This window comes from Mus caroli, unplaced genomic scaffold, assembly GCF_978045245.1.
Source record: "Mus caroli unplaced genomic scaffold, Mus_caroli_1 scaffold_14, whole genome shotgun sequence".
NCBI lineage: Eukaryota > Metazoa > Chordata > Mammalia > Rodentia > Muridae > Mus > Mus caroli.
The window spans coordinates 101,659,437-101,684,902 of NW_028227269.1; the positions used below are offsets into that span (position 1 = coordinate 101,659,437).

The window sequence follows — 25,466 nt, forward strand, 5'->3', positions numbered from 1 at the left end:
AGTGGCAGTTCTCCACTTCTGTCTCTATTTTCTCTTCAGCAAATCTTATAAATCCATGCCTTTAAATTCATCTATATGAAGTCGCTTACTGTCTTACTTTGCTTTTTTTACTGCTGTGATGAAACATCATCACCAAGAGCATCCTAGAGAGGAAAGGGTTTACTTGGCTTTCATATCTGGGGTCCTAGTTCATTCCATTGAGGGAAACCTCAATGGAATTGAGGCAGGAATCTGGAGGCAGGAACTAAAGCAGATGCCAGGGAGGAGCACTGCTTACCAGCTTGCTTTCTATGGCGCTCAGTCTGCTTTGTTATACCAGCCAGGGCTGACTGCCCAGAGGTGGTACCACCTCCCATGAGTCATTAATCTCACATCAATCATTAATCAAAAATGCCCTACAGGTTTGCCTGCAGGCAATTGGATGAAGGAATTTTGTCAACTGAAGTTCCTTTCCCCAGATAGCTCTAGCTTGTATCAAATTGATAAAAATCTAACTAGGGCACTAGATGAAATCTGTCTATATAGTGTATTGTTTGGGAGATCTATTTATGTCTCAAAGCCATTTCAAAGCCAGCAGACTTAAAACAGATCCCATGAAATTTCTTTTTTGTTGTTTTACATTTTTTTTATTTTGATATATGTGCATTTAGGTGCATTTCATGTTGTGTGTGTATGAGAGAGAGCTGAGGGAAGAGGTGGAGTGGCAAGTTGGCAGGAATCAGATCTCTCCTTGTGCCACATGGGACTTAGGGAATCAAACCCAGATAAGCAGGCTTGCCATTTCTCCAGGACCTGGGTTCCTTCACTCTCCTCTATCCTAAGGTGTTTCAGGGTTCTCCTGGCTTAAGAGTTATCCGGGTAGTCTTTTTATTTTATGGCATAAATGCATCTTGAATGTATCCACTTCCCGCCAAACCCACATCGTGGCTTCAAGCATGGAGATTTCTTTTCAGTCCTCTTGTTCAGCAGGTTTCTTCACACTCCCTGGTGCTGCGTGCTGGGGCTGCTCTTTCCCTGGCTTCTTGCTTTCCTGCCTCCTCCTGTCCCACCCTCTGGGTAGGTTTTCCTTTCTCCTCACACAGGTTGTTACATCTCAGGAGAGCGTTCTCTGACTCCTCAGATATTACCTCTAGGGCTCTCATGGTAACTTGAACTTCTCATCCTTAGCTCTTAGCATACTTTTAATGGTAGAATTGACAGTATTATTGAAATATAAGGTACACTGCTGGTCTTGGTTGATTGCTAATTCTCTAACAATCAGCATAAACTTTGAATGTGATTAGCTAGCTATTTCTTGAGTGTTCAAGTGTCTGTGAACAAGAGTCATTTGAAGGTAGATAACCAAATCCTTGACTTTTCCCAACCACTCAGAGTCTGATTCTGGTCCTTAAGAAACGTAAATGAAATTAAAACTGTCAGCTTAAGAATCCGAGCCTTGAAAACACCTGATCTGAGAGGAAATGAGATAGAGTCAAGATGGAGGTGCCTCAACATTCTCTGCCCTCCTGCATCCTGGTTCATCGGCACCACAGGCACGGCAGGGAACAGCACTGCACCGTGGAAAAGCTCTGCTAGTTAAGGACAAAGTCCACAATGACTTGATAGCATCAGCTCAGCACAGTATGGGAGACTCCCTTCTTTGGCAGGGGTTCTCCCTTTTCTGACATTGTCCAAGGAATTCTAAGCCCCCCTACCCTAGGAATGTCAGGTGGCCTCAGCTGGTTTATAGGGTCAATTTCCTTTCTCCTGACAAAACCTGTTCAGTCAGTACCTGACAGTCCTGAAATGCTTCCCCATGCTAATGAGGCATTCTTAAGTCCTTAAGACCTTTGCCCATCCTAGATGTCCCCACTCTCAGTCCCCCAAAAGCCTTCAATCATCCTAAGTAAAGTTGATCTGCTTACTGACTGTGGTCCCAGTGTGGTTTATTCACGGTATGCACTCACAGGGCTTCCAAACTTCCTGTTTCATGTCTCTGCTTCCACACTTCCACCCTGACCCTGAGGTTTGCAAGGTCCTGGCCATCAAACTCAATCTGAAGGAGCAACTTGAGACTTGGTTCCATCAGCACAGACACAAACAGGAACATCTGTGAGCATGTGCCCTACCTTACCTGACTCAGAATGGCGTTCTACTCTTGTAAGGTGTTTGACTACCAATGCCTGGGTTGTGGGTCTGGGGTCATTCAGAGATTCACTGATCTGACTTAAATTTTGGTTTTAGTAAATTAGACAATTTTTATTAAAAAGACTGATAAGACTAAAACAGAGAGACTACCTTAGGCATGGCCTGGCTACTATTAGCCAAAGGATTATAAAGGGGATGTGTGGGGTGCCAAAATGACAGTTTTAATTTTGGGGACCTAAATTAACTCATATCCTGTCTGGGTGCAGGCAAGGCTTGATTTTATAACAGACATCCAGCAGGTGCGTTGGCCATCTAAGCAAGTGTTTCATACAAAAGTGGAACTCAGCAGTTAGCCTGTTTAATCTTGTCACCCATTACCATGTTGGAATAGCTGAGGCAGTGAAATATTTTGCAACAATCATTACATTTTTAAGAGTGGCCCAACTGCACCGGAAAGTGGTTTCTCTTGAGCCAGCAGACAAGGTACACTCAAAGTAGGAGCAACTTCCTCATGGCTTCTACAAGCTAAGAACAATTTCGTTTTTTACAAGCTTAGCAATCTTAGCAATGTATCCTCTAAAACATAATGTTCACCATCACACCTGTAGTAAGAATGGAGGACTGGGCCTCTTGCCATCCGCAGAGGCATCCTCCTTACTGCTTAGAAAGCACAGCTGCCTTTACTGGGGTTGGGAGCACAGGGCCTAGCAGTAGTCCTCCAAGGACACTGGACACCTCATGCCATCCCAGGCTTCATGCTACTCTGGAAGCCTTGAGGAGGCTCTAGGTCTTTACCTGGAAAACTGGGTACAAAGGTGGAGATGGCATATAATACAATGAACTGGTCTTCAAGGATTCATGAATACTTAGACAGGGTGTCCTCAGATCCACAGGGCCACATCTGACTCCCCAATCTGCAAATGCTTGGTTGCAGTGTTCTTCTCTTTTGAGGAGACTCACATGTCCCAGGCTGGCCTTCACTTAGTATGCTGAGGGTGACTTCTGATCCCTCTGCCTCTACCACGACAACTAGTTGTTGTTGTTTGTTTTTGTATTGGCCTGAGACTTGGAGTCTTCACCTCTCAGATGCTGCCCAACAGATCTCAGCATTATGAGATTTTGATTGTTTTGTTTTTCTTATGTGAGTTTTTTTTTTTTAGAAAGAGAGAGAGAGAGAGAGAGAGAGAGAGAGAGAGAGAGAGAGAGAGAGAGAGAGTTAGTTCAGTTATCTGTCTTTGCCCTCCCCCACTTTGAGGCAGTTTCATGCACTGCCTTGCCCTACTGTTAGCTTTTTGTTTATTGATGCGTTTCAACATGCTTGTTAGGGACCTGATGGGCTTCATTTCTCTCAGTGGTAGACTGATAATAAAATTATTCATAGAAACTAAAAGAAATGATTCTTAGGCAACTTTAGAGAGAGTTTAGATTAGAAAAAATATGACTGTTAGGAACATGCTATTTCCATTTGCTTATGGAAATCACTAGGCTTCTGTTATTTGCTCAAGAGAACAGGTTATTGCTTTTCCCCCACAAAATATTTAACTACTTAAATACTTTACGGATCATTTAAGATGGTTATTATAGCTACTGAATCTGTTAAGTAGGTCATTTCTTTCATAAATACATTCTTCGCAAAGTGTTGAATTGTTATTTTATATTTTAAATTGAAACTATAAAATCAATGATTCTGTCTCCTCTTCCTCCTTTTTTTTTTTTTTTTTTTTTTTGGTGACCCAGTATTTTTACATGACAGGACATTTATTCACTCATTTCCAATAGTGTAACGGTGCCCACTGCTGTTCCCTCCACAGAAAAGTTCTTGGATGTTGTGATGGTTTGTATATCCTTGGACCAGGGAGTGGCACCATCTGAAGGTGTGGCCTTGTTGGAATAGGTGTGACCTAGTTGGAATGGGTGTGTCACTGTGGGTGTGGGTATAAGATCCTCACCCTAGTTGCCTGGAAGTCAGTCTTCCACTAGCAGCCTTTGGATGAAGACATAGAACTCTCAGCTCCTCCTGTGCCATGCCTGCCTGGATACTGCCATGCTCCCACCTTGATGATAATGGACTGAACCTCTGAACCTGTAAGCCAGCCCCAATTAAATGTTGTTTTTTTTTTATAAGACTTGCCTTGGTCATAGTGTCTGTTCACAGCAGTAAAACCCTAACTAATACAGAAGTTGTCTGTGTATATCCTTGTCAACCCCCTCCTTAATCACTGACGTGCAGGTTTAAAGAAGGGCTGTGTGCAACTCTTCTGTATTCTGGCTTATGGGCTGCAGTGCATTTCCCTTTCTGCCTGATTTGCTGTTCTTAGCCAGCTCTCCTCTCCATCTTCCTTCTTGTATGGGATGAGGGAGAGAATGGGGTATGGGAGAAAATTGTTACAGGCATCCTAGAGTTGGCATGTTCCAACTATTTGCAGACTTAGTCTTTTGTAAATGTTATACTCTATAAGAACAGAGCTGCCACCTACTGCTAATTACTGAAAATTTCCACATTGACTACCCTTAATTCTCCAAATATTTAAGTTCTTATTTTCTAAGTTAAAAGCAATCAGTAATGTCATGGACTTTTCAATCTTACTTAGTAATTTTAGAACATGGAAATCTGGGATACCTGCTCATTAGGAAATAAGTCCACCAGGAATCTGCCCATGAGGAGTAAGTTACATGATGCTCCTGTCTGTTGCACATTGTGAAGAGATGTAATGCAGGTTCACTGGGGACTGTTTTCTCCATCTCTACAAGAGAGGCAGCACACTGTTTTATGACATACTAACTAAAGTGGATTACAGATGTGCCTAGCACACTTTCCTTCCTTCAATAGAACTTGTTTTAAACAAGTTTATGCAGTATCTAATTTCATTTTCAAAGAGTTTAGGCTGGGCTGCCCACCAAGCCATAGTATAGAGTAGGAATGCCAGCTGGCCTTTAGACACTCACTTAAGCAAATGGAGGAATTTGCTTTTCAGTGTCTCCCAAGGTCTATGAGAACACACACTTATTTATCCCAAATGTGTTTGTCCAAAGGGTGTGACTCTGGAGGAAAACACTTACTGGTAAATATGAAATGTATTCTATTACATTTTTGAAAAATATGTTTAGAAATTAACTGATTTCATTTTTAAAAAAAGCAGAGATGAAATCTCTTAGTCTGTGCTGGTTTCTTAACAGTGGACAGTCTCAGATATTGAAGTCAGAACAAGAGAGAAACATAAATTATGATAAGACTTGAGGACTTTTCAAAAATTAAATGCAAAATAGTTGGGGCAAGTAGTTGCTATGGAGTCAAGACTAAGTCATGGAGTAAGAAGACAAAGCTGGAGGCACTTCTTGTTTCACTCTGCATGTAGTGTTTCCTCTGTGCAAACCCAGGACTTTAGTGGCCAGGAAGCTGCTCTTGGAACTCAAAGGCAGACTGTGTAAACTGGAATGCACACAGTGACTCTCACAATCTATAAAGTCTTTTCGATTTCTAAATAAAAGTTTTGCTTTTGAAACCTGTAAGTCTGTATATTGGCCACATAGTTTTTTTTTTTTTTAAATGTGTTCTTTCCATCCCAAATTGTCAGTATGGGATAACATTTATTCTTGAAACAGCAAAACACGGGTGATAGGAAAGAAGGTTCATTTCAGAGCCTAATTATAATCTCTGCATTAATGTGCCTTGTTTTCTCTCAGCCAAAGACTTTTAAACTACACAATTGATGGTTAGATGAGAAACATGTACATAATCACATTTGTGTGTGTGTGTTAGGTGCGTGTTAGGGAATATGACATTCACACTTTCATAGGGTGTGTTCTTTTAAAGAGTAGAATGTATAACTTTTATTTTCAAAGTGATTTAAAATAAGACTGTCAGGGAGGACTTGTTTTTAAAATGGTATCAGAGTCTAGCCTTAAGAGAGCTTAGGGAGCCACCATATGGAACTCTGGGCAAAGGAGGATTTGTGAGCAGATCTTGTATGTCACCAAACAACTTGGACTTCCAGTGAAAGGGTAAGCCATAGGGGGATTTGAGCTAATATTTGAGAATCTCTCTGGCTACCTAGTAGAGGATAAGAGAGATAATGATGGATCAGACAAGATAAAGGTTATTTGAATAATTAAGTATGGGTTGGACTAGGGTCATAGTGGGAGAGGTAACAAGTGATGAGATTACAGATCTTTTTTGAAGGTAGGTCCTTTAGATGCATTGGGTAATAAGAGGGGTTAAGGAAATAAGAGAAGCGATGGATGACCCTGAAGTCTGCCAACTAAGATGCTGTAAAAATAAGAGTTGTCATTTACTAACAGAGATGAGGAAGATGACAGGAAGCATAGGTTTTTAGGACAGTGATTCTCAACCTCTCTAATGCTGTGACTCTTAAATGCAGTCCCTTATGTTGTTGTGACCCTAATCATAAAATTATTTTTGTTGCTACTTCATAACTAATTTTGCTGTATCAGAATGTAAATATCTGATATTTCTGATGACCTTATGTTGTGACCCCTGTGAAAGGGTTATTTACCCTCCAAAGAGGTGGCTCTTGACTGCAGTTTTAGGAAGAGACCAGCAAAGATATGGGCAAGGTGATGTTCTTTCTACAAACTCAAGGGGAGTATAGAGAAAGATACTAGACATACAGTAGTCAGTATTTAAATGGTCATTTGCATAGTAAGTTGGTAAATTGTACAAATAAAAACTGTTTAAATGATATAAATTTGTATGATGATCATGTTGTAATTGACTTTTATTATATTACAAAATAATGCCAGAAAGGTTAGTCTTCCCAAGATCATAAAACTGAAAGTTAATGATAGTAAGTATCCTGACATCCTGATAACTTTGTTCTGTCAGTCACAAAATTGACACATAAGTGAAATTCTCACTATTTTCATAATTGAGCAAAAAAAGTTATGCTCTGCCTTCACATTGTACACTCATCCCTAAAAACCAACAGGCTTCTAGAGAGAAGTATAGTTATTTTGATATTTGAAGAAGCTTATTTAAGTTATTTTTTAGCCTTTGATGTATTTTAAGTATATATTTTAATGTAGGCTTTAAGTTTGAATATGTGTGTTTAAATTCTTTAAATGATATGAGTGTAATTTATTGTTTAAAAACATCCTTATGTTTAAGAAAATCTTTTAAATTGTTTATTTCATGGTAATTTATTCTATTATCAGTTATATCAGGCGGGAAAGGGGGGAAGAAACTACATTTCCACTTTTTGAGAGAGAGGGTATCATTGTGTAGCTATGGCTGGCCTGAACTTTCTATGTAGACCAGGCTGATCTGGAACTCACAGAGATCTATTTGCCTCTGCCTCCCAATTGCTGGAATTAAAGGTGTGCGCCACACTTGACCATTTGCACAATCTTGAGTATTTTCCTTTTCATATTAGAATAATAATGTTTATTTATTTATTTGGATGTTTTCTATTTTTAATTATGTGTCCCTGTGAGTATCTGTGTAGGGTGTGTGCATATGAGTGAGGTTACCTTCAGAGGGAAGAAGGACCCATTGGATCCTTGGAGCTGGAGTCACAGGTAAGTGAGAGCTGATTGACCTGGGTGCTGGGAATTGAACTCAGGTCTTCTGACAAAGAAGTACAAGCTCTTCAGCACCGAGTCATCTCTCCAACCCTTATGGTGTTTATTTTTGAAACAGAAATACAAGAAACGAAAATACATGTGATTGAGATTTGACATTGTTGTGCTCATCAGCAGGATGACATCTGCATATTGCCATTAGCAATGTAAAAGTTCAAATCCACCAAAGAACTCTGTTCTTTAAAGGTTTACACATGGTTTATCATTTTCATCCTGTAAATCAAGAGAACGTTACCCATTGTATAAATTCTTAAAACATTTAAAATTTCCTAAGAAATTTATCATCTAACGAGTTAATATTAGGAACAGATTAATATGATTCTCTTAAGAAGTACATATCTTTAAAGGATGTATTTAGTGCGTCCGTAACCTTGGCTCTTATAACATTACTCTTCTGACCCCTCATCTCTGTAAATAGCACGTTCTTTCTGCTCACACAGGAAGTCCTGCATGTCGCAAGCGTGGAGATGCAGCTAACGGCTGCAGTGTCCTTTCTGACCATCCTTCAGGAAGAATCAATGTCAGTCCACACCTGTGCACACTCCTTCCTGCAAGTCATTCTCCTGCACCTGGAGCACAGGGACACAGGTCAGGGCCCGCATGCCCGGTGACAGTCGTGTTCATGTTGTCTGGCCAGTGGTTGTGGGTCATTTGCCGCCTGTGGGCCTGATGCAAAGAGCCGAGCTCCTCCAAGAAAGATCCCTGGGCGGGAACACAGTAGTGCTTCCCCCAGACTTTCCCTTCTTTAGATGTTTTCCTTTACAGCTATGTTCATGGGATGATCATACAGCAAGAATACCATATGTCTCCCTCAAATTATTTTCCAGTATTTAAATTTTCTAAAGTTATTCAAGACAAAACTGTAGAAAATGACGCTTAGAACGATAATAGTAATTTTTATTTGTTAATAAAATGGGATTGCGGCTGTTGATGGATGAGCTGAGAATGCTTTTGCCCCTGAGGTGTTTAACCTAGCATGTTGCATCTGTGCCCATCAGGTGTCAGCAATGCATGGCTGGAGACACTTCTCTCCGCAGTAGAATTATTGCCAAAAGAAACCCTGAGGCATGAGGTAATACTCTTTTTTTTTTCTTTTTGTAAATAGTAAGTTGTGTTACACTTTTTTTTTTTAAAGAAATAAGATTGTTTCCCATTGTGAAGACAACACATTCTCATTTCAGAAAACTTAAATAATTCAGAAAATGTAAAGAAGAAAGATAATGTATACTTGTGTAGTTGGCTGGTTTTAAGTTTCTGAGTGGTTGCTGTGTGTGTGGTTGCTGCTTGTCACACCAGTGATTAGATGAAATCTGAACATGGCTACTTTTCATGTAGCGTCAGTTTCCTGTGTGTAGTTGCAAATTACTTTACTTATTAAATGATGGAAGCCATTCTCAGCCTTCTGTTTTACTAGCAAAATATGCCGTCTCTGTAGAGCTTTTCAGTAGCTCTTTAATTGTAGCATTTATAAAAGTGGCGTCACCTGGCAAGGGGACATTGCTATTCTTAAGCTCTTCACTAAGTATGTGAAAGACAGTTACTCTGAGATTTTATTGAAAATAGTGTCCCTCTGGAGTGTGGCTCAGGTGATAGAGAACTTGCTAGCAGGCACTAAAGCCTGGCTTTGGTCCCCAGGTTGCCATGAGTCGGGCTTGGGGTCATATGACTGTCACCCTGGCACTCAGGAGGTGAAGGTAGAAAGGGGAATTCAAGGTCCTTCTTGGCTACATTGTGATTCCAGTTTATCCTGGGTCATGTGAGACTGCCTGGAAATCAACAATTAAAAATGATGTTCTCATATAAGTTGGGAGGCTAAAGGCATGAATGCATTTTAACTGGAAATTTCAAATTATTCTGTTGACTACTTTTTCATTTATTTTATCTAATTGGTTATATTTCTTCTTTAGGAATTATGTGATCCTGATCTTTAAGCACCATTTATATATACTATCTCTCTGCCATCCTTTCTTACATTTGTATATATTTGTACAAAAATTAGTCCCAGTTGTTTTTTGCCTTTTAATTTTCAATATGGTTCATGTTGTTTCTCTTGAAAATTTTTATTATAAATTAAGATGGCAGACTAGAAAAAACTGCAAATCTGTCCTCTAATGAAATCACTTTGCTTTCTTTAAACATTCTCCTTGTATGTATTTCTTTGCAAACATGCCATGGTAAAAAGTTATTCATTGAAATATCCTCCACAGATCTCCTTGTGTCTTTGTCTGCATTAGACTTTGCCATTCTATCACAATTCCAAAATACTCTCTTTAAAACAGCAACTGTTATCCAGTAATAATAATGTGTACCTGATGGCAAGTATCTAGACATACCACACAGTGAACTGCTGAGCACAGTACTGAGGTGTGCTGTGCTCTTTGTGGTTTTGAAGAACGCTGTAACCGTGAGTGAAGCAATTGCTACTCGAGAGTGCTTGGCGACTTTGGCATGTGACCTTTAATAGAATTGTTAGCATGAGAAATAGCAATGTTAAAAATTAAGGAATTAGTATGAGAATGTCAGACCACTATTCTTAATTCTTTGCAGTGTGCCATGCTGTTAAGTTTCTTAGTGTCAAGACTATGAATAATATAACACCAGACTTTGGTCTTTATATTCAAATAACCGAGTTTCCTAAATAGGTTTTTCCCCCTGTAATTTGAGAATAAATATAGAATTCCATGTGAAATAAAGTTCAGAGTATCTTGGTAACTAAATTGTTTTTCTCTGTTGAAAATGTGTATTTCAAAATTACCCTTCATATGTCTTGGACCAGTGCAGAGCTTGCCCTGAGCTTTGCCCCAGTGCTTTGTGTCTAATTGGTTTGAGTTGCATTTGTCACTTGCCATTATTATTATTAAGAGTGGCCATGTCCCTCACCTGTAATTCATGTTCTTTAACAATGTTTAAAAATGAAAATGTTCATTGAAGAAGTTGGTGTTAGCAAGAGGAGTGCATAATTGTCTGTCCATTTATTCTCGAAATATTTCCTTTTAGATTCTCAATCCACTTGTTTCCAAGGCACAGCTTTCCCAAACTGTCCAGTCACGTTTAGTTAGCTGTAAAATTTTAGGAAAAATAACCAACAAATTTGATGCCCATAGGTGAGTATTTGTGTGTACTTATGTTTCTTTTATTAAATTGATTTAAAAACATATAGTGCTGTATTAGCAACGGTTACTTTTGCATTATTCCACATTATAAGCTTAGCCATTATAGCTATACAGACTTCTCAGACAAGAGTCTACTTACTGGAAACATTTCTTCTCAGTTTCATGGGGTTTCATGGTTGAGTTAAATTATTCTCTTAGTCTTCCCAATCCCACACTATAGTTTCTTGGGAGGATAAAATAGGATTATCTTGGGACTTCCAAAATTGTATTGCTATAGCTTTCTGAATTAGCTATGAACATTTAACTGCTGGTACAAAGTTAGCCATAATCTTTAACAAATACTGTAATTAATGGTAATATCCATTAGTAAAATTATATAAAATATAAACAATATAAACTGAATTCTTATGTTAAATTATATTAGGTTAATAAGGTAACTCATGGTTTTAAAGAACTATTTCTTTAACAATTTCATATGTATACATATATGTATGTACACACATATATGTATATAACACACAAATATATACCTATATATACATGTATACATATATGTATGTATAATGCATCCTTATATAGCTAACTGAATGTTCCTTTACCAATCCCTTCCAGATACTTCCCCTTCTCACTTTTCATTTTCTTTTTCTTCTTTTAAAAAAAGAATCTACCATCTCGAATTAGTGCTGCCTGCATGCACATGGATGTGGGCAATCTATCCACCCACCTTGAAGAAAATGACCCCACATCCCTTACCAGTGACTTCTCAGCTAGGGGTGGAACCCCATGTGTCCCTCCTGTCATTGTTGGAATGCTGTTTGGCTTATTCTTATGCCAGTAACCAAAGCTGCTGTAAATTCATGAGTACAACATCTATGTCATATCCGAAGACAAAGTTTATAGCATATCTCTCCCTATTCTGTTTCTTCCATTCTTTCTGGCCTCTTTCTTGGTGTTTCCTGACCCTTGTAGGGGCTGTCTAATCTATGGTTGAACTCTCAGCATTTTGACCAGATATGAATCTCTTGCACTGCTTCTCCCACTGCCATAAGAAGCATCTTTCTCAGTTGAGAGCAGCACTGATGTATAGGTGTAAGCATAAATTCTTAGAAGGCAGCTTGACAGCTGAGCATTAGCAGTGTATCTGTTGTAAGTTTCTACAAAAGGCCTGGAACATCCCAGCACTGGGCTTTTGACAAGATCCACAGTAAGAGGCACGGATTCCCTCCTATTGAAGAGCACTAAAACCCAATCAGAAAGCAGTTCGTTACCTCCAGAAAAGTCATGCCACTCTTGCACAGTAGTCACACCTTGCCTCACAGGTCTGTATTGTAGTTTGCAAGATCAACACTTGTACTGATAACTTTTCTCCACTAGTCATCTGCATTGCATCATTTGGCACCATGAAAACAATCCAGTAGGGTGAAGTTTTCATGTCAGTTCTGGCTTGATTTCGATAGAACAACCAAAGCATGTTGTGTTTTGAGTAGTAGGGTCTTACTATATAGTTATATGAGCAGCCAAGAACAATATCAGTAATAGGGAGATAAGGTTTTTATTCAATAACCCATATCTTCTAAGGAAAAAAGTGTTGTGTACCCTTGCAGGGTGCTGCCATTTAAACTCTTTTATAAAAATATGTATCTTAAGCACCTGACTGGCTTTTCCAAAGCTTCCCCACATAGCCTTACCGAGTAAGCCTTCTATTGCTGGGAAGAGATGGGATGACCTCTACACAACTCTTAGAGAAGACAGCATTTAATTGGGGCTGGCTTACAGAAGTGTAGTCCATAATTATAATAGTGGGAAACATGACAGAATGCAGGCAGACATGGTGCTGGAGAAATAGCTGAGAGTTCTACATCTGGGGCTAGCAAGGGGAGGGGGCGCGGAAACTGGGCTTAGCTTGTGGTTTTGAAACCACAAAGCACACTTCCTTCAACAAGGCCACACCTCCTAATCCTGCTCAAGCAGTGCCACTCCCTGATGACTGGGGCCATTCTCATTCAGACCACCACACCCCCTTCCACCTCTCCTTCTATTCCCTGTCCCAACCAACCCCTGCTTTCTAGCTTCCCGATTTCTACAGACACCCACATTAAACATACAAATCTAAAAATCCAAAGATGTTCTCTCACATAAGTAGTAATTTGAGATTTGTGGATTTTAAAAAATATTAGTCTAAAATGTCCAACCATTTACATGTTTCTTTTCTTTTCTTTTTTTCTTTTTTAAACCCGTCTTCCTCAGCATTAAAAGAGAAATACTTCCCCTGGTAAAATCACTCTGTCAAGATGTGGAATATGAAGTTCGATCTTGTATGTGTCGCCAGTTAGAAAACATAGCTCAGGGCATTGGGTAAGTGTCCGTCCAGGTCCTTACGCTGTACAGTGGCATTGCCGGAGTGTGACACACGCACATCCTGCTCATGTGTTTCATGAGAGTCTGCTGCTCTTTTTGTGCTGTCCTCACGTGATCCTAGCTGGCCTCTCCTGATGTGTCTGTGGTAAGAGAGAGAAGGGATGTATCAAGCATGGCAGGGGATATTCAATCAATGCCAGCTTCTTTCTTCTCATCCTGGTTACTCAGTTAGAGTTCTGAGCAACCAGATCCAAGAAGGGACCATGTCCCAAGAGAAACCATACCTGGGATGTAGCTGAGCAGTTCTTTTGGTTGACCAGATTCTGGCTGTAGTTTAGGTGTTTTAGGTAGATTTGCTGTTATCGAAACCTTGTTGTATCCCTATGCAATTCCAGGCTCTGTGTGCTCCTAGGTTTGTGGCTCTTCTTGACCACTGGGGACAGGAAGCAGAAGCACAGGACAGGCAGTCTACACTCTGCCTAAAAGCAGATCCCAGGTCAGAGTACAAGTATAGTAGTAAAGAAATCTCTGAAAATCATCTTGGGAAGTGATTTTTGTTTTAAGGATTCTAAAGCATTCAAGTATATTTAAACCACCACACCAAGCATATTCAAATTAGTCTTCCCTAATTAATTCAGGATTATTTCTTAAGGACTAATTTGTAAATAAAATTACAGGGAATATACTCAGCTTCAGTAGGTTCGAATACATTTAAACCAATTTGCTTGATCATATGTACACATTTATTTAGTGTTGAGTTCTCTTGTCCCGTTAGAGACATAACAGTAGGACTTTTCTCGGTGTGGTAACAGGAAAGTGACGGTCCCTCATGGCTGCTCGTGTTGGTCAGTTTCCTGTTATTGTAACAGATGCTGTGACAGCTTATGGAGAGAAGCTTTATCTGGGGTCATTATTTGGAGGTTTCAGTTTGAAGTAAGGCTAATGATCTCTTACTTTTGGGCCTCTAGGAGACAGCACAGGTAGTGGAGAGTGGGCGGAGCAAAGCCATCACTTCTTGACCAGGAAACAAAAATGAGGAAGAAGGTGCTGTCTGCTTCCAGAACACATCTCCAGTGTCTGGAAACCTCCCAACATGACCTCTGTCTTAAAGTTCCCATTGCCTCCTTATAATAATCAATTTAAAATAACAGTTTTGGGCTCTAGTGAAAAGAGTAAATTAATTATCTACTTGACATTATAAAAGTTCAAATAAAGTTCAAATTAAGAACTATTTAAGAAATTAAAATAGGATAGAAAAATTCCAGTGTATAGTGGATAGTTGTACCAATCACTCTCTTGAGTTCAGAAGAGAAAGATAAGCGTATGAATTGCTTTAGAGGTATGCTCTTAGATCTGTGGTAGGGAAGAAATGTCTTGCGCATGCCCTGCTGAGGTCAAGATGATGCCCACATCATACAGCAAATGCAGTAATTACAGAAAGCACAGTAGAAAACATCATTCAAGTGATGAACTGAAGGAACAGTTTGCTCTGCTGAAGTCTTTCTGTTTGCTTTTTTTTTTAATTCTCTCTCTTTTTTTGACTGACAGAGCCTCATTTTGTAATCTTCGCTGGCCTGGAATTCACTGTGTAGACCAGGCCCAAACTCCGCAATTCACCCAACTTTTAATTTTTTTGAGACTTATTCATTTGTTATTTATTTATTTATTTATTTATTTATTTATTTAGTTTTATTGAGACAGAATCTCAGTGTGCAGCCCTGGCTGGCATGGAATTTGCTTTATAAACTGGGTTGGCCTTGAACTCACAGAGTTCTGTCTGCCTCTGCTATTTAGTTGTTTCATTGTTTGTTTTAAACTCTGTTAATATACTATGCAGGGTATTTTATATGCGGTCTTCTGTACTGTATACCAGAAAGACTATATCTGAAGGCTCCCTTTCATCAGTCCAGGCACTTGTTATCAGTAGAGATGGACTGCTGACTAGGGACTGCTTATGATTAGGTTCTAAGCATTGTTTAATCTATAAAAGCATTTACCATCCCTTATTCTTTTAGATTGAATATCCAGTGTTGTCTATCATTCTTTTGTATGGAAAGTAATTATTTCAGTAATGTCAAATGCATGTTAGATAATTAGAAAAATAACATGCCTCAAAATCTAGATCAAGTGATTTTGCTTCTTCAAATACTGATAATACATTTTTTTTTTCTTAACTAGCTGGATCATTTCCTGAAATTTATTTAAAATAGAAAATTATATAATTTATAAAGCATAATATATCAAACATCCTAGTTATTAAAATTTCTATAGTTAGCAGTAGTTCACAGGAGAAATTAGAATTGATTTAATCATTATAAAATTATTATTAGTATTTCTTCAATATTTTTAAATCTTTGAGAATTTCATACAATGTATTGTAATTTTATCCCCTCCTAGCCCCCATAACTCCTCCCATATCCACCCTGTATTTCTTATCCCCATGGCTGCCTTCCTCACCAGATGGCATGCGTGGGGACGAGAGCAGGACGCTGGGACCAGCTGGGCTGCTCGCTCAGTTGATTTTATTAGACTCTGGCTGCAGGTTTGCTGCTCTGACTTAGTTTCTTCTACTGCTTATTGTGCAGGACAGAACTGACAAAGAATGTGGTGCTTCCCGAACTAATAGAACTCTCTAGGGACGAGAGTGGCAGTGTGCGGCTTGCTGCTTTTGAAACCTTGGTTAACATGCTTGACATGTTCGATACAGGTAAAACTGCGTGTGCAAGCATCTTTATTTCTGAAAGTCAGTTTTTCCAGGTTTTCCATTGCTAGCAGGGAGCAAAGGCTGCTTGAGACTTTTCTGTTAAGTGTCGAGTGTTATGGGTATTCCTTAATGTCTTATGTGCTTCTGCTCTTACCATCATGGAATTTGGTGCTGCTTTGCGCTTCCTACTTCTCATTTCTCTCATCAGAACATGACTGGCATATGTAAAAGTTGAAGAATTTGGCTTGGAAAGTAGCCCTTAATTTCCTCAGCTAACTGATGTTAAGTCCTCACGGTAACATGTCTAAATGACTATAACATGATTATAGCATGCCTGCGAGAGTTCTTTCTTAATAATATTTTAATGCCAGAAGGCTGGCATTAAAATGCCATTGGAGGAGAAATTTGGAGTAGATAATTCAGTGGGGATGTGTAAGAAAGTATTTCTTGTCATCATCCTAACCAAGGCTCAGAACAGCTAGCTGTTCTACTAAGCATGGACCCAGACCTAGATTGATGCCGGCTCTGGACAAGTAGTTCACCAGTGGATGTTAGCCCACAACAAGGTAATGCTTAGCGGGTCAAATGTTAAGACTGAGGTGTGAAAGTCAACTGTGGAATTGTAGGGTTGGGCTTACTGGGACTATCAACATTTGATCTGAAATAGAGCCTCTGAAAGATTATTGCAGTATAGATGATGATTCTGTATAAATATTTCAGAATGAGCATTGAGGTAATATGATGAACCACAGGTTTCTTTGCTGGTTTGTTCTTCAAGTTCTAAGACCATTTTATTTTTCATATAGTGAAGTTTCTCCTGTTTCATATAATGCTTGTTCTGTTAATCAGTGGATTTTGGATTATGGATTTCCTTTAATAACTGGAGCCAAGGCTCTGAATTGTGGTGGTAATACAGTCATAATAGCATGACACCCATGCCTCCATTATAACTTTTCACCCCTCAGTACTGTTGCATGTCTGATGGCTTAATCAACCGAGGGAGTTTTCACAAGTATCTGGAAGTGAGACTTAAATATTGCTATCATATCAAAAGCATATGGCCTAAGTGGATACATATATTTAACTGGTCAACCTTTAAAGACCATCTAAGAAGTAACAACAGTGAAATTAAGTAGACAGGTTAGATTTCAAGTTGACTTTAATAAAACCAATATTAAAGTTACAGTGTGGCATGAGAGGAATATAAAAGAGAACTCAAAGTTTACTGGGCCTACTGCTATCCAACTACTTAAATTGAAAATGTTAGAATTCTTCTGGTTATTCATACTCAAGACACCATTGATGAAATTGTTTAGTTGTGGTGACCCTATGTTCATTCCCATGTGGTTCCTGTACAAGTCGAAACTCACAGTTTCTGGTGATCTCACTCCTTGCCTCCAGTCCCTCTATCACGGCTGTCACTAATGTCTCTATCATTAGTCTAGCAGAGATGTTTTTCTTCTTCAGCATGTATGTGTCTTAGTTTCCACACTGTAATGTCAACAACTGCCTCTAAACTATATATTGTTCTGTTTTGTTTCCCAGATGACAGAAGTCAAACTATACTTCCCTTAGTGAAATCGTTCTGTGAAAAGTCTTTCAAAGCAGATGAATCCATTCTGATTTCTTTATCGTTTCATTTAGGAAAGCTATGCCATGGACTCTATGGTACGTTACATGGGGGTTGCAAGCCTAGCTGCTCTTCTCTTTTGCCCCTACTCATTTTGTTCAACTCTTTTCGGGTAGCACTTGCTCTCAAGTGTGCGCAGACTTAGGAGAACTTAGATCTTAGCAACATAATTTAGAGCCCATTTAGAAACGATGTTTTCACGGATGACACCTTATTTGAAAAGTAAGTAAGTGCAGCCCACAGAATTTCTGGGCAATTTGTATCTTTAAGATTCAGCATGCTAATAGAAGTTCAGGACATTAGCTCTTCATACGCGGAGAGAATAACTTTAAAAACCATTTCTCAAATGACAAATATAGCATGTGAGTAGTTCAGCTTAGAATGTAGGCCAGCACTCAGGAATCATGTTATCTGAACATATTCTTGGCTTATTGTGATCATAGAAGAATTAATCTCTTATCTAGCATAGTAATATACTTAATGTGGATTGCAGACATCTGGTAATTGAAAAATGTTTTACAGTGTTCACTAAATCCCTGGATCTGAGAGAGTTGATGAGTGTGGAACTATCCTGTTGATGAATAGTATTTCTGATCATGTTGACATCTTCCAGGCTACGTTCTTTAGCTCCTTCTCTGTAGATACATGTACATTTTTTTCCTGCAAAGCCCTTAAAACATAAATACCATAAATACACAGCAGTATTTTAAGAATGGTCCTGATAATATTGGCATCTTAGTTCTCTACAAGCTGTAGAACAAATGCAGTCATAATTCCTGTTTTCAGTACATATTTTTAAAATTAAAATATTATTATTTATTATTTATTTTTATTTTTTAACTTTTATTCTTCTCTCATACACTACGTCCCAACCAGAGTGTCTCCTCCCTCCACCCCTCCCAGCCCTTTGCCCTCACCTCCCCTGACCCCCAGATCAACTCTTCCTCTATTTCCCTTCCAAAAAAATCTTCCTATACATTATTAAAGTAAACACAAGGTGAAAAACTATGACCTTCTAGCTTTCTTCGGCGTATTTGTTTGCTCATTGCTGTAACTAAGAACCAACCATCTGTATCCATTTTGCTTTAATATTTTGTCCTAAACATTTTTGTTGTACTCTGAGTTCCTTTAAAAAAATTTTGTTTGCAATTGAAATGCTGGACTCAGGTTTTACATTTGTTTTAGGAATTTTCACTCCAGATCAGCACTTGAGATTTTTGGAGTTTTATAAGAAACTTTGTACACTGGGTTTGCAACAAGAAAATGGCCACAATGAAAGCCAGATTCCATCCCAAATCGTAGAGCAGGAGAAGAAATATACTTCAGTACGAAAGAACTGTGCTTACAACTTTCCGGTAATAAAATACTTGCTTATGCTTATTGGTCGTTTTGACTGTGGCATTAAAACATATGAGTAGGGTACATTAAAATATTGACATCTCTGCACTGTTTAGCACTGTGTCTAACTGAATACATGTATTAAGCAAATTTTGATGCAATTTATATTTCTTTGTATATATTAGAATTATGTTTATGCATTTGGTTTTTACAAACAGTATTTTATTAACATGTTTAATAGGCTGTGATTTCCATGTTAGTGAGATGGTTTTATCAGGTATTGATGCATGTTTTTCTCTCCTTCCCATTCATCTCCTTCACCTCCACTAGGCCATGATTGTTTTTGTTGATCCTAAAAACTTCCACATGGAACTCTATTCTACATTCTTCTGCCTTTGTCATGACCCTGAAGTACCAGTCAGATACACTATTGCTATTTGCTTTTATGAAGTAAGTCTAAGAATGAATGCCATGGTGCACATGTTGATGCTCTCTGTGTTATAGATACTGGTTTGATATTCTCTGTACTGTGTTTACAGACTTGTTAGAAGATAGAGACACCATATGTCTTTCATGTTATAGTTTTAAGTCTTATTTTAGAGTTCCCATAATTCTCTTTTTAGTGTGTTTACAAAATCCATTTACATAAATGCATTATATTCATTTATTCATTGACCTATTTTCAGAGTATTTAAACTAAATATTTACCTTAAGCCATACATAATGATAGCTATAATTTAAAATGATTTGTCATATTTATACTTCGCCCTTATGCTTAAGTAGTTTTAGGGTAAATGGAAAATTGAGTAACAAATTATTTACACATATTGCTTTTACTGCAAGTGAAATTTTATGAGCACAGTGTTTAGCTACAGCCGTACAGATTTCTATAAGTTATGTGCAAAACCAAACTTTTATGGTGAACATAGTTAATTTTTTTCATCTTTGAAGTTGAAATTAGGGACCTGTTTCTAAGAAAAACAGTAAAACCACATATAGGTAGCAGTGGCCAAGCATATGTCCACTACGTGTCTTGTCATTGTGACAAGCTACCTGGCAAAAGCAACTTAAGAGAGCTTAAGTTTTATGTTAGTTCACAGTTTGGGGCACAACCCATCATGGTGGGGAAGCCTGGTGGCAGGAGCAGAAGGCAGCTGTCCATGTTGGGGCCACAGTCAGGAGTAGCATGTGCTGCTGTCAGCTCCTCTCATTTATTTAGTCCAAAACCCCAGGCCATGAAACAACGCTGCCCCAGGCAGAGTGTCCTAGTCTGCTTCTCTGTTGCTCTAGTAAGTACCATGACCCAAAGCAACTTGTGGGAGAGACGATTTAATAAGGCTCATACTTCCAGATCATAGCCTACAATGAGCCCACAATGAGGGAAGTCGGAGCAGGAGCTCAGATAGGTGCCTATAGCAGAAAGTATGGAGGAGTGCTGCTTCCTGTGCTTGCTCTGTGGTTCTCTCAGCTAGCTGCTGTCTTACACAGTTCAGGCCCACCTGCCTAGCAAATGGTGTGGGCTGGGTCCTTCTATGTCAATAGCTGCAGGCCTGTCTGATCTAGGCAGTTCCTTAGCTGGGCTTCCTTCCTCTTCCATGGTGACTCTATGCTTAGGAAGTGGACAACTGAAGCTAAGACAGGAGGGGCCTCCTACCTCAGTTAATCCAGTCTAGAAATTCCCTCATATGTGTATGCTGAAGTTTGTCTGCCAAATTAGTCTAGGTCCTGTCACATTGATAATCAGTATTAACCATTACAATATATAAGCTGTAACTTGTCCATTCAAAGTAGTCACATGACGGCCTCTTTATAATTGATATGATAAAATATTTTTTCTTTATAAATCCTATAGTAAATTCTTATTGTCAATAGGAATATTTCATCATCTCTCTTGCACTGTATCACATGTCAAGGCACTACTAGATTAGCTGAGAGAGTGCACGGTATTAATAACATCATTATAAATAAATATTATTTAAGATGCTTTGGACTATTGAGTCATATTCTTTGCTTCTTTAAAATGTCACCTTTCTGGGGCTAGAGAGATGGCTCAGTGGGTAAAGTGCCAAATTGTGAGGATTAGAGTTCAGACCCCATGTAAATCTTGGTGGGCATGGCAGTTGGCCTGTAATCCATGCCCTCAGGAGGCAGAGAAAGGGCATCTCCAAAGCAGGTTAGATAGGTAAACTAGATGAATCTGGAGCAGTCCTAGGTTTAAGTGAGAGACCTTTGATATGGAAAGTGGAGAATGATCAAAAAAGACACCCAACATACTTCATATGCGCACATACATGTGAATATGCATACGCACATGCACCCACCCAAATACATGCAAACATGAATAGCAATGAAAGAAAATTTAAAATTAAACTTTCTGACATTGATGAAATACATATTCACACGACAAAGTATAGGAAATATTCCACTTAAATGACACAGTTATTTAAAGCAATTCCAATGCTACACAGTTAGTTGTATCATCTCTGTAGATTGACCCCATAAAAGCTTACTTTTGGAGAAGGAAAGGGACTTCCTATTGGAGCCTGCAGGGTATTCGTTCATTTAGGTTGACCACCATGCTCTCTTCAGAGGAAACTGCCCAGGAGTGAGGTTTATGCAGACAGTAGTTTCTCTTATCTCCTTTGTTTATTAATCTTTGATTTTAGTTTTACTTTTGTAGCAGACAAAACAGCGTGCACGCGCACACACACACACACACACACACACACACACACACACACACACTTACGCACGCACATGCACGCACATGTGCACACGTACACACATCATTATTCCTGTAATAGGAATACCATGGAGATGGTTGTTTTATGTATTTTATGGATATCTAGTTCTCATGTTCTCGCAGTCATAGCTATTGTGCGTAGGCTAAGGGTAATGTTTAGATCTCTCAAACAGGGCTTATTTTGCCCTTTAAATAATGAAAACTCACCACTGTGCTTACAAGATTTGATAATTACTATATCATAATTTTATTCTGATTTTCCAGAAATTGTCATTTTGAAAATAGTTCAAACAACTTAAAACAACCCAAAAGTGAAAGATTTCGAAATATTCTCTTTATTCAGGCATCTTCCCACCCCAGCCCCTGTAAACAAAACTTGACTCAAACCTAGTATGTTATATCTTCCTTTTCCACCCTTTACAAGGCACAATACAAACGGCTGAGCTCATGTGTGTGGGTTCTGAGTTTGGTTAGAGGAACCCTACCAAAAACATTGGTCTGGACCTGCTCAGACCCTGTCAGTTCCTCTCAGAGTGAGGACAGGCTCTGACAGCGATGAGGAACACTGTTGGGCCTTGTTGGGGGTTACTCCAGCCAGTGTCACCAAGGCTTTCAGTTCTGTTCTGTCTTGGAGTGGGAAGCTGGAGTGGGAAGAAAAGCCTGTGTGTCTTGGGTATTCTTTAAGGCTGCTTGGTAGCTCTGGGGCTTTAAACTGCGCATGAGGGGTGGGTGTGTGTTGTTATGGGCCTGTGAAGAAGTCCTAGCTCTGGGAACCCATCCTTTGTAGGTGCCCCCCCCCCCCCACGCACATCTCACCCTGTGCCCACACATGCTGTCGTGGCTGGAAACACATATATGCAGCTAAATTTACTAGAAATTAATTTTATAGTTTTGTTGTTGCTTATATTTATTTTAGAAGTAGTTAATAAGAATGCAGTTAAAAAATATATATATTAGTATTCTATAGTCTCAAATCTGAGAGGTTTCATTGTTGTGTTTTAGGTATCTAAACTTCTGAATTCTGGAGTACATTTAATTCACAAAGAGCTGATAACATTGTTACAAGATGAGTCACTGGAGGTAATATGAGTTCCCACTCTGGCATTTATTTCTTTTATGTTAAGCCAAATTATGTCAGTGCCCGTGTCACTGTGTCATTGGCAAAATCTTAGAAATTCAGGCTTTTAGTACATCTGGTTTTAAAATAAAGGTATGTATTGTTTATTAAGGAAAATTGGAAGCGCTAAAAAGTACACAAAAGAGAAGCTTCAATGAAAACACTGTTGGCATTGGTTACACTTTTGGTTTTCCAGCCAGGCTTCCCTTTTCTATTACAGGTTTTACTCACACCTGCAATCACAAAGCCTTCCAGAATGGTGCCCAGCGTTGTTCTGAGAGTGTATTTTATCTTCACATAGACTCATGAAGATTTTGAAATTTTTCCATCTGATGCTGTATTTGGCATATTCTATTCACCAGAGTGACTCTTAGCCTGGGAGGCTTAGCTACACTACCGGATATAGACTCCTTTCCAAAGTTGGAAGGCAGTTTTGAATATGTTAGCTTTCTCCAATTTAGATGAGTAGAAGCGACACTGATTTTTTTCTAAAAAAGAAAAAATAATACTAACACAAAATGTTGTTTGGTCAGTAATATTCTTTCTATGTATAAATTGATTTGTGGAGTTAACTAATTTAGAACATAGACAGTAACCATTATAAACACAATCGATATCTCTTTAAAAGGTTCTAGATGCTCTTATAAATCACCTTCCAGAAATCTTGGAACTTATGTCTACTGGTGGAGAAAACAGTGTTCAAGAAAATAAGGTAAATCCCATCTTTCAAGAAAGCTGGGTGTTTGTCATCTTATTCTGCATGGTGGTTGTGAGGAAACAGCAGAAAAGCGTGTGAGAAACATTAAAATAATTGTTGCCCTTGGGCTGTCAGTGTCCAGCCCTCTGTGCACTTGTCAGGATGCAGGGATGCAGTCAGTGCATCCCCAGCCAGCTTTGAAATTTACATGAGGGGTCTTGAGAGATGGTTTAGCAGCTAAGAGCTCTACTGATCTTATAAGTAAGGACCTGGGTTCTATCCCAGCATCCTTATTACACAATGCACAGTCACCAGTAACCGGTCTCCAAAGGAATCTAATGCCTCTTATGGCTTCCTTTGGCACTGAATTCAAGTGCATTCCCCCCATCTCCATGCATATAATTAAACAACAAAATGAAGATCTATATCTATATCTATATATATCTCTTTACATGAGTTAGTTATGCTCTGAAAAGGAAGGATGGGTTACATCTCAGCTTTGAGCCAAATTTGGCAGGATTACCATGAGATACTGACAATTGATTGGAAATATCTTAAGCTTTCAGTTTCTATTCTGTTATTAAGGAATTCGGAGCCTCAAAGTCCTAGGTACCATGTACCTGTATTTTCCCAGATGGTGAAGTGACACAGGGATAAGATCTTCCAAGTTCCCAACTCTTTTTTTTTTCCTCAGTTTGTCTCCTGTGCTTCTACTGTATGGGTGACAGTAGATGAGTGTAGATAAGTTGAAAGGCTCTAAAGGAAAGCTCTTTTCAGACACAGCATTTCTAATCATTGAAGTGTTTATTTTTACAAAAAGCATACAAGCAAGTAAATAAAATAGTACTTGCTGCACAGCCATGCCTGCGCCTGTGAAGGCTGCCAGCGTGAGCTACCCTCTACAGTTACTACATAGTAGTTCCAACTCCCACAATTCTTATTAATGTCTTTGGAATTTGAATTCATAGTTTCAGTATTAATCATTATTATAGCATAACAAATAGAACAATAAGTAAGAATTTAGAAGGTCAAGCTTGGCTAGAGTGAAATGTAAGGAAGTGTGTGCTAGTTAAAATAGTTGTCTTAGTAACCAACCTGATAACTAACATGTCAGGAAGAATAACAAGTCTAGGCTCTAGAGAGTTCATTTTCTGGTGCCATAAATTTTACTCAAGCAGTTTTTTTAAAAAATTTTAGATTCTGCCTGATAACTACCACTCAGTGACAACTGAGATGCCTTCTAAACTCCAAAGTTCTTCCCTGGTGTCTGTTTACTCCAGGCTGCAGTTGATGGACTTAGTCACCATCACTTACTCACTGTTCTTTCCTTGGGTTTCTTCACAGTTTTCCTCAGTGCCAGACTTGATTCCAGCACTCACAGCTGCTGAGCAGCGAGCTGCAGCCTCCCTGAAGTGGAGGACCCACGAGAAGCTGCTGCAGAAGTACACCTGCCTGCCTCATATCATATCGAGTGACCAGATTTACTACCGTTTCTTACAAAGAATGTTCACCATCATGATGACAAATGTGAGCCCCAAATTCCCAATTGTTTTGAAATTGGGAATAATCTTGTTATTACCAAATTCTTCACGTTTTCAAGCTACAAGAATTTCAGTTTCTATTAGCTTGGAAGGGTGACATTTCCCCAGGTCCCAAGATGGAGAGTCAAGTCTCTCCTCTGCTCCTCGGATTGCCCTCTGATTGCCTTTTCCATCATTTAGCTATAGGGAGGTTGTGAGTGTTCTCTAATTCGCCCGCGAATAAGGACACCACACACAATAGGGTTCTTCTGCAGCAAGCTTTATGCGTCTTGAGAGGGAGAGCATAAGCTTCACAACCGGAGACCCCAGGCAATCCGAGCCCCTCCCTTTTATAAGAAATTCTCCCTGCCTCGGACGTGGCAAGCCATGATTGGCTCAACACTGATTGCCCCATCCCTGAGGCGGAGCTGCCCGGGGCGGGGATTTCCAGCACAGGATGTTTACGAGTTGTTATTGAGGAAATGACTCAGCACAGGATGTTTACGAGATAGTACTGAGGA

At 39.1% G+C, this 25,466-nt stretch overlaps 1 protein-coding gene across 4 annotated transcripts in view; it reads left to right on the plus strand.

Moving 5' to 3' along the window:
- The window catches only part of Ppp4r4 (protein phosphatase 4 regulatory subunit 4), an 84,402-nt gene that overhangs the window by 35,365 nt on the left and 23,571 nt on the right, over positions 1-25,466 (plus strand). For 3 of the 4 annotated variants that reach the window (XR_003838410.2, XM_021179275.3, XM_029484571.2), the window contains 11 exons: positions 8,166-8,313; positions 8,724-8,797; positions 10,723-10,829; positions 13,086-13,193; positions 15,782-15,903; positions 17,446-17,568; positions 18,716-18,885; positions 19,199-19,318; positions 22,614-22,691; positions 23,357-23,440; positions 24,770-24,952. Coding sequence is in view for 3 of the 4 variants with exons in the window: in XM_021179275.3 (XP_021034934.1) it covers positions 8,166-8,313; positions 8,724-8,797; positions 10,723-10,829; positions 13,086-13,193; positions 15,782-15,903; positions 17,446-17,568; positions 18,716-18,885; positions 19,199-19,318; positions 22,614-22,691; positions 23,357-23,440; positions 24,770-24,952 (1,317 nt within the window). In the remaining variant the exon portion in view is untranslated. Of the gene's footprint in view, positions 1-7,269; positions 7,663-8,165; positions 8,314-8,723; positions 8,798-10,722; positions 10,830-13,085; positions 13,194-15,781; positions 15,904-17,445; positions 17,569-18,715; positions 18,886-19,198; positions 19,319-22,613; positions 22,692-23,356; positions 23,441-24,769; positions 24,953-25,466 lie in introns of those variants that run through there. The other variant, XM_029484572.2, reaches the window with a different exon arrangement.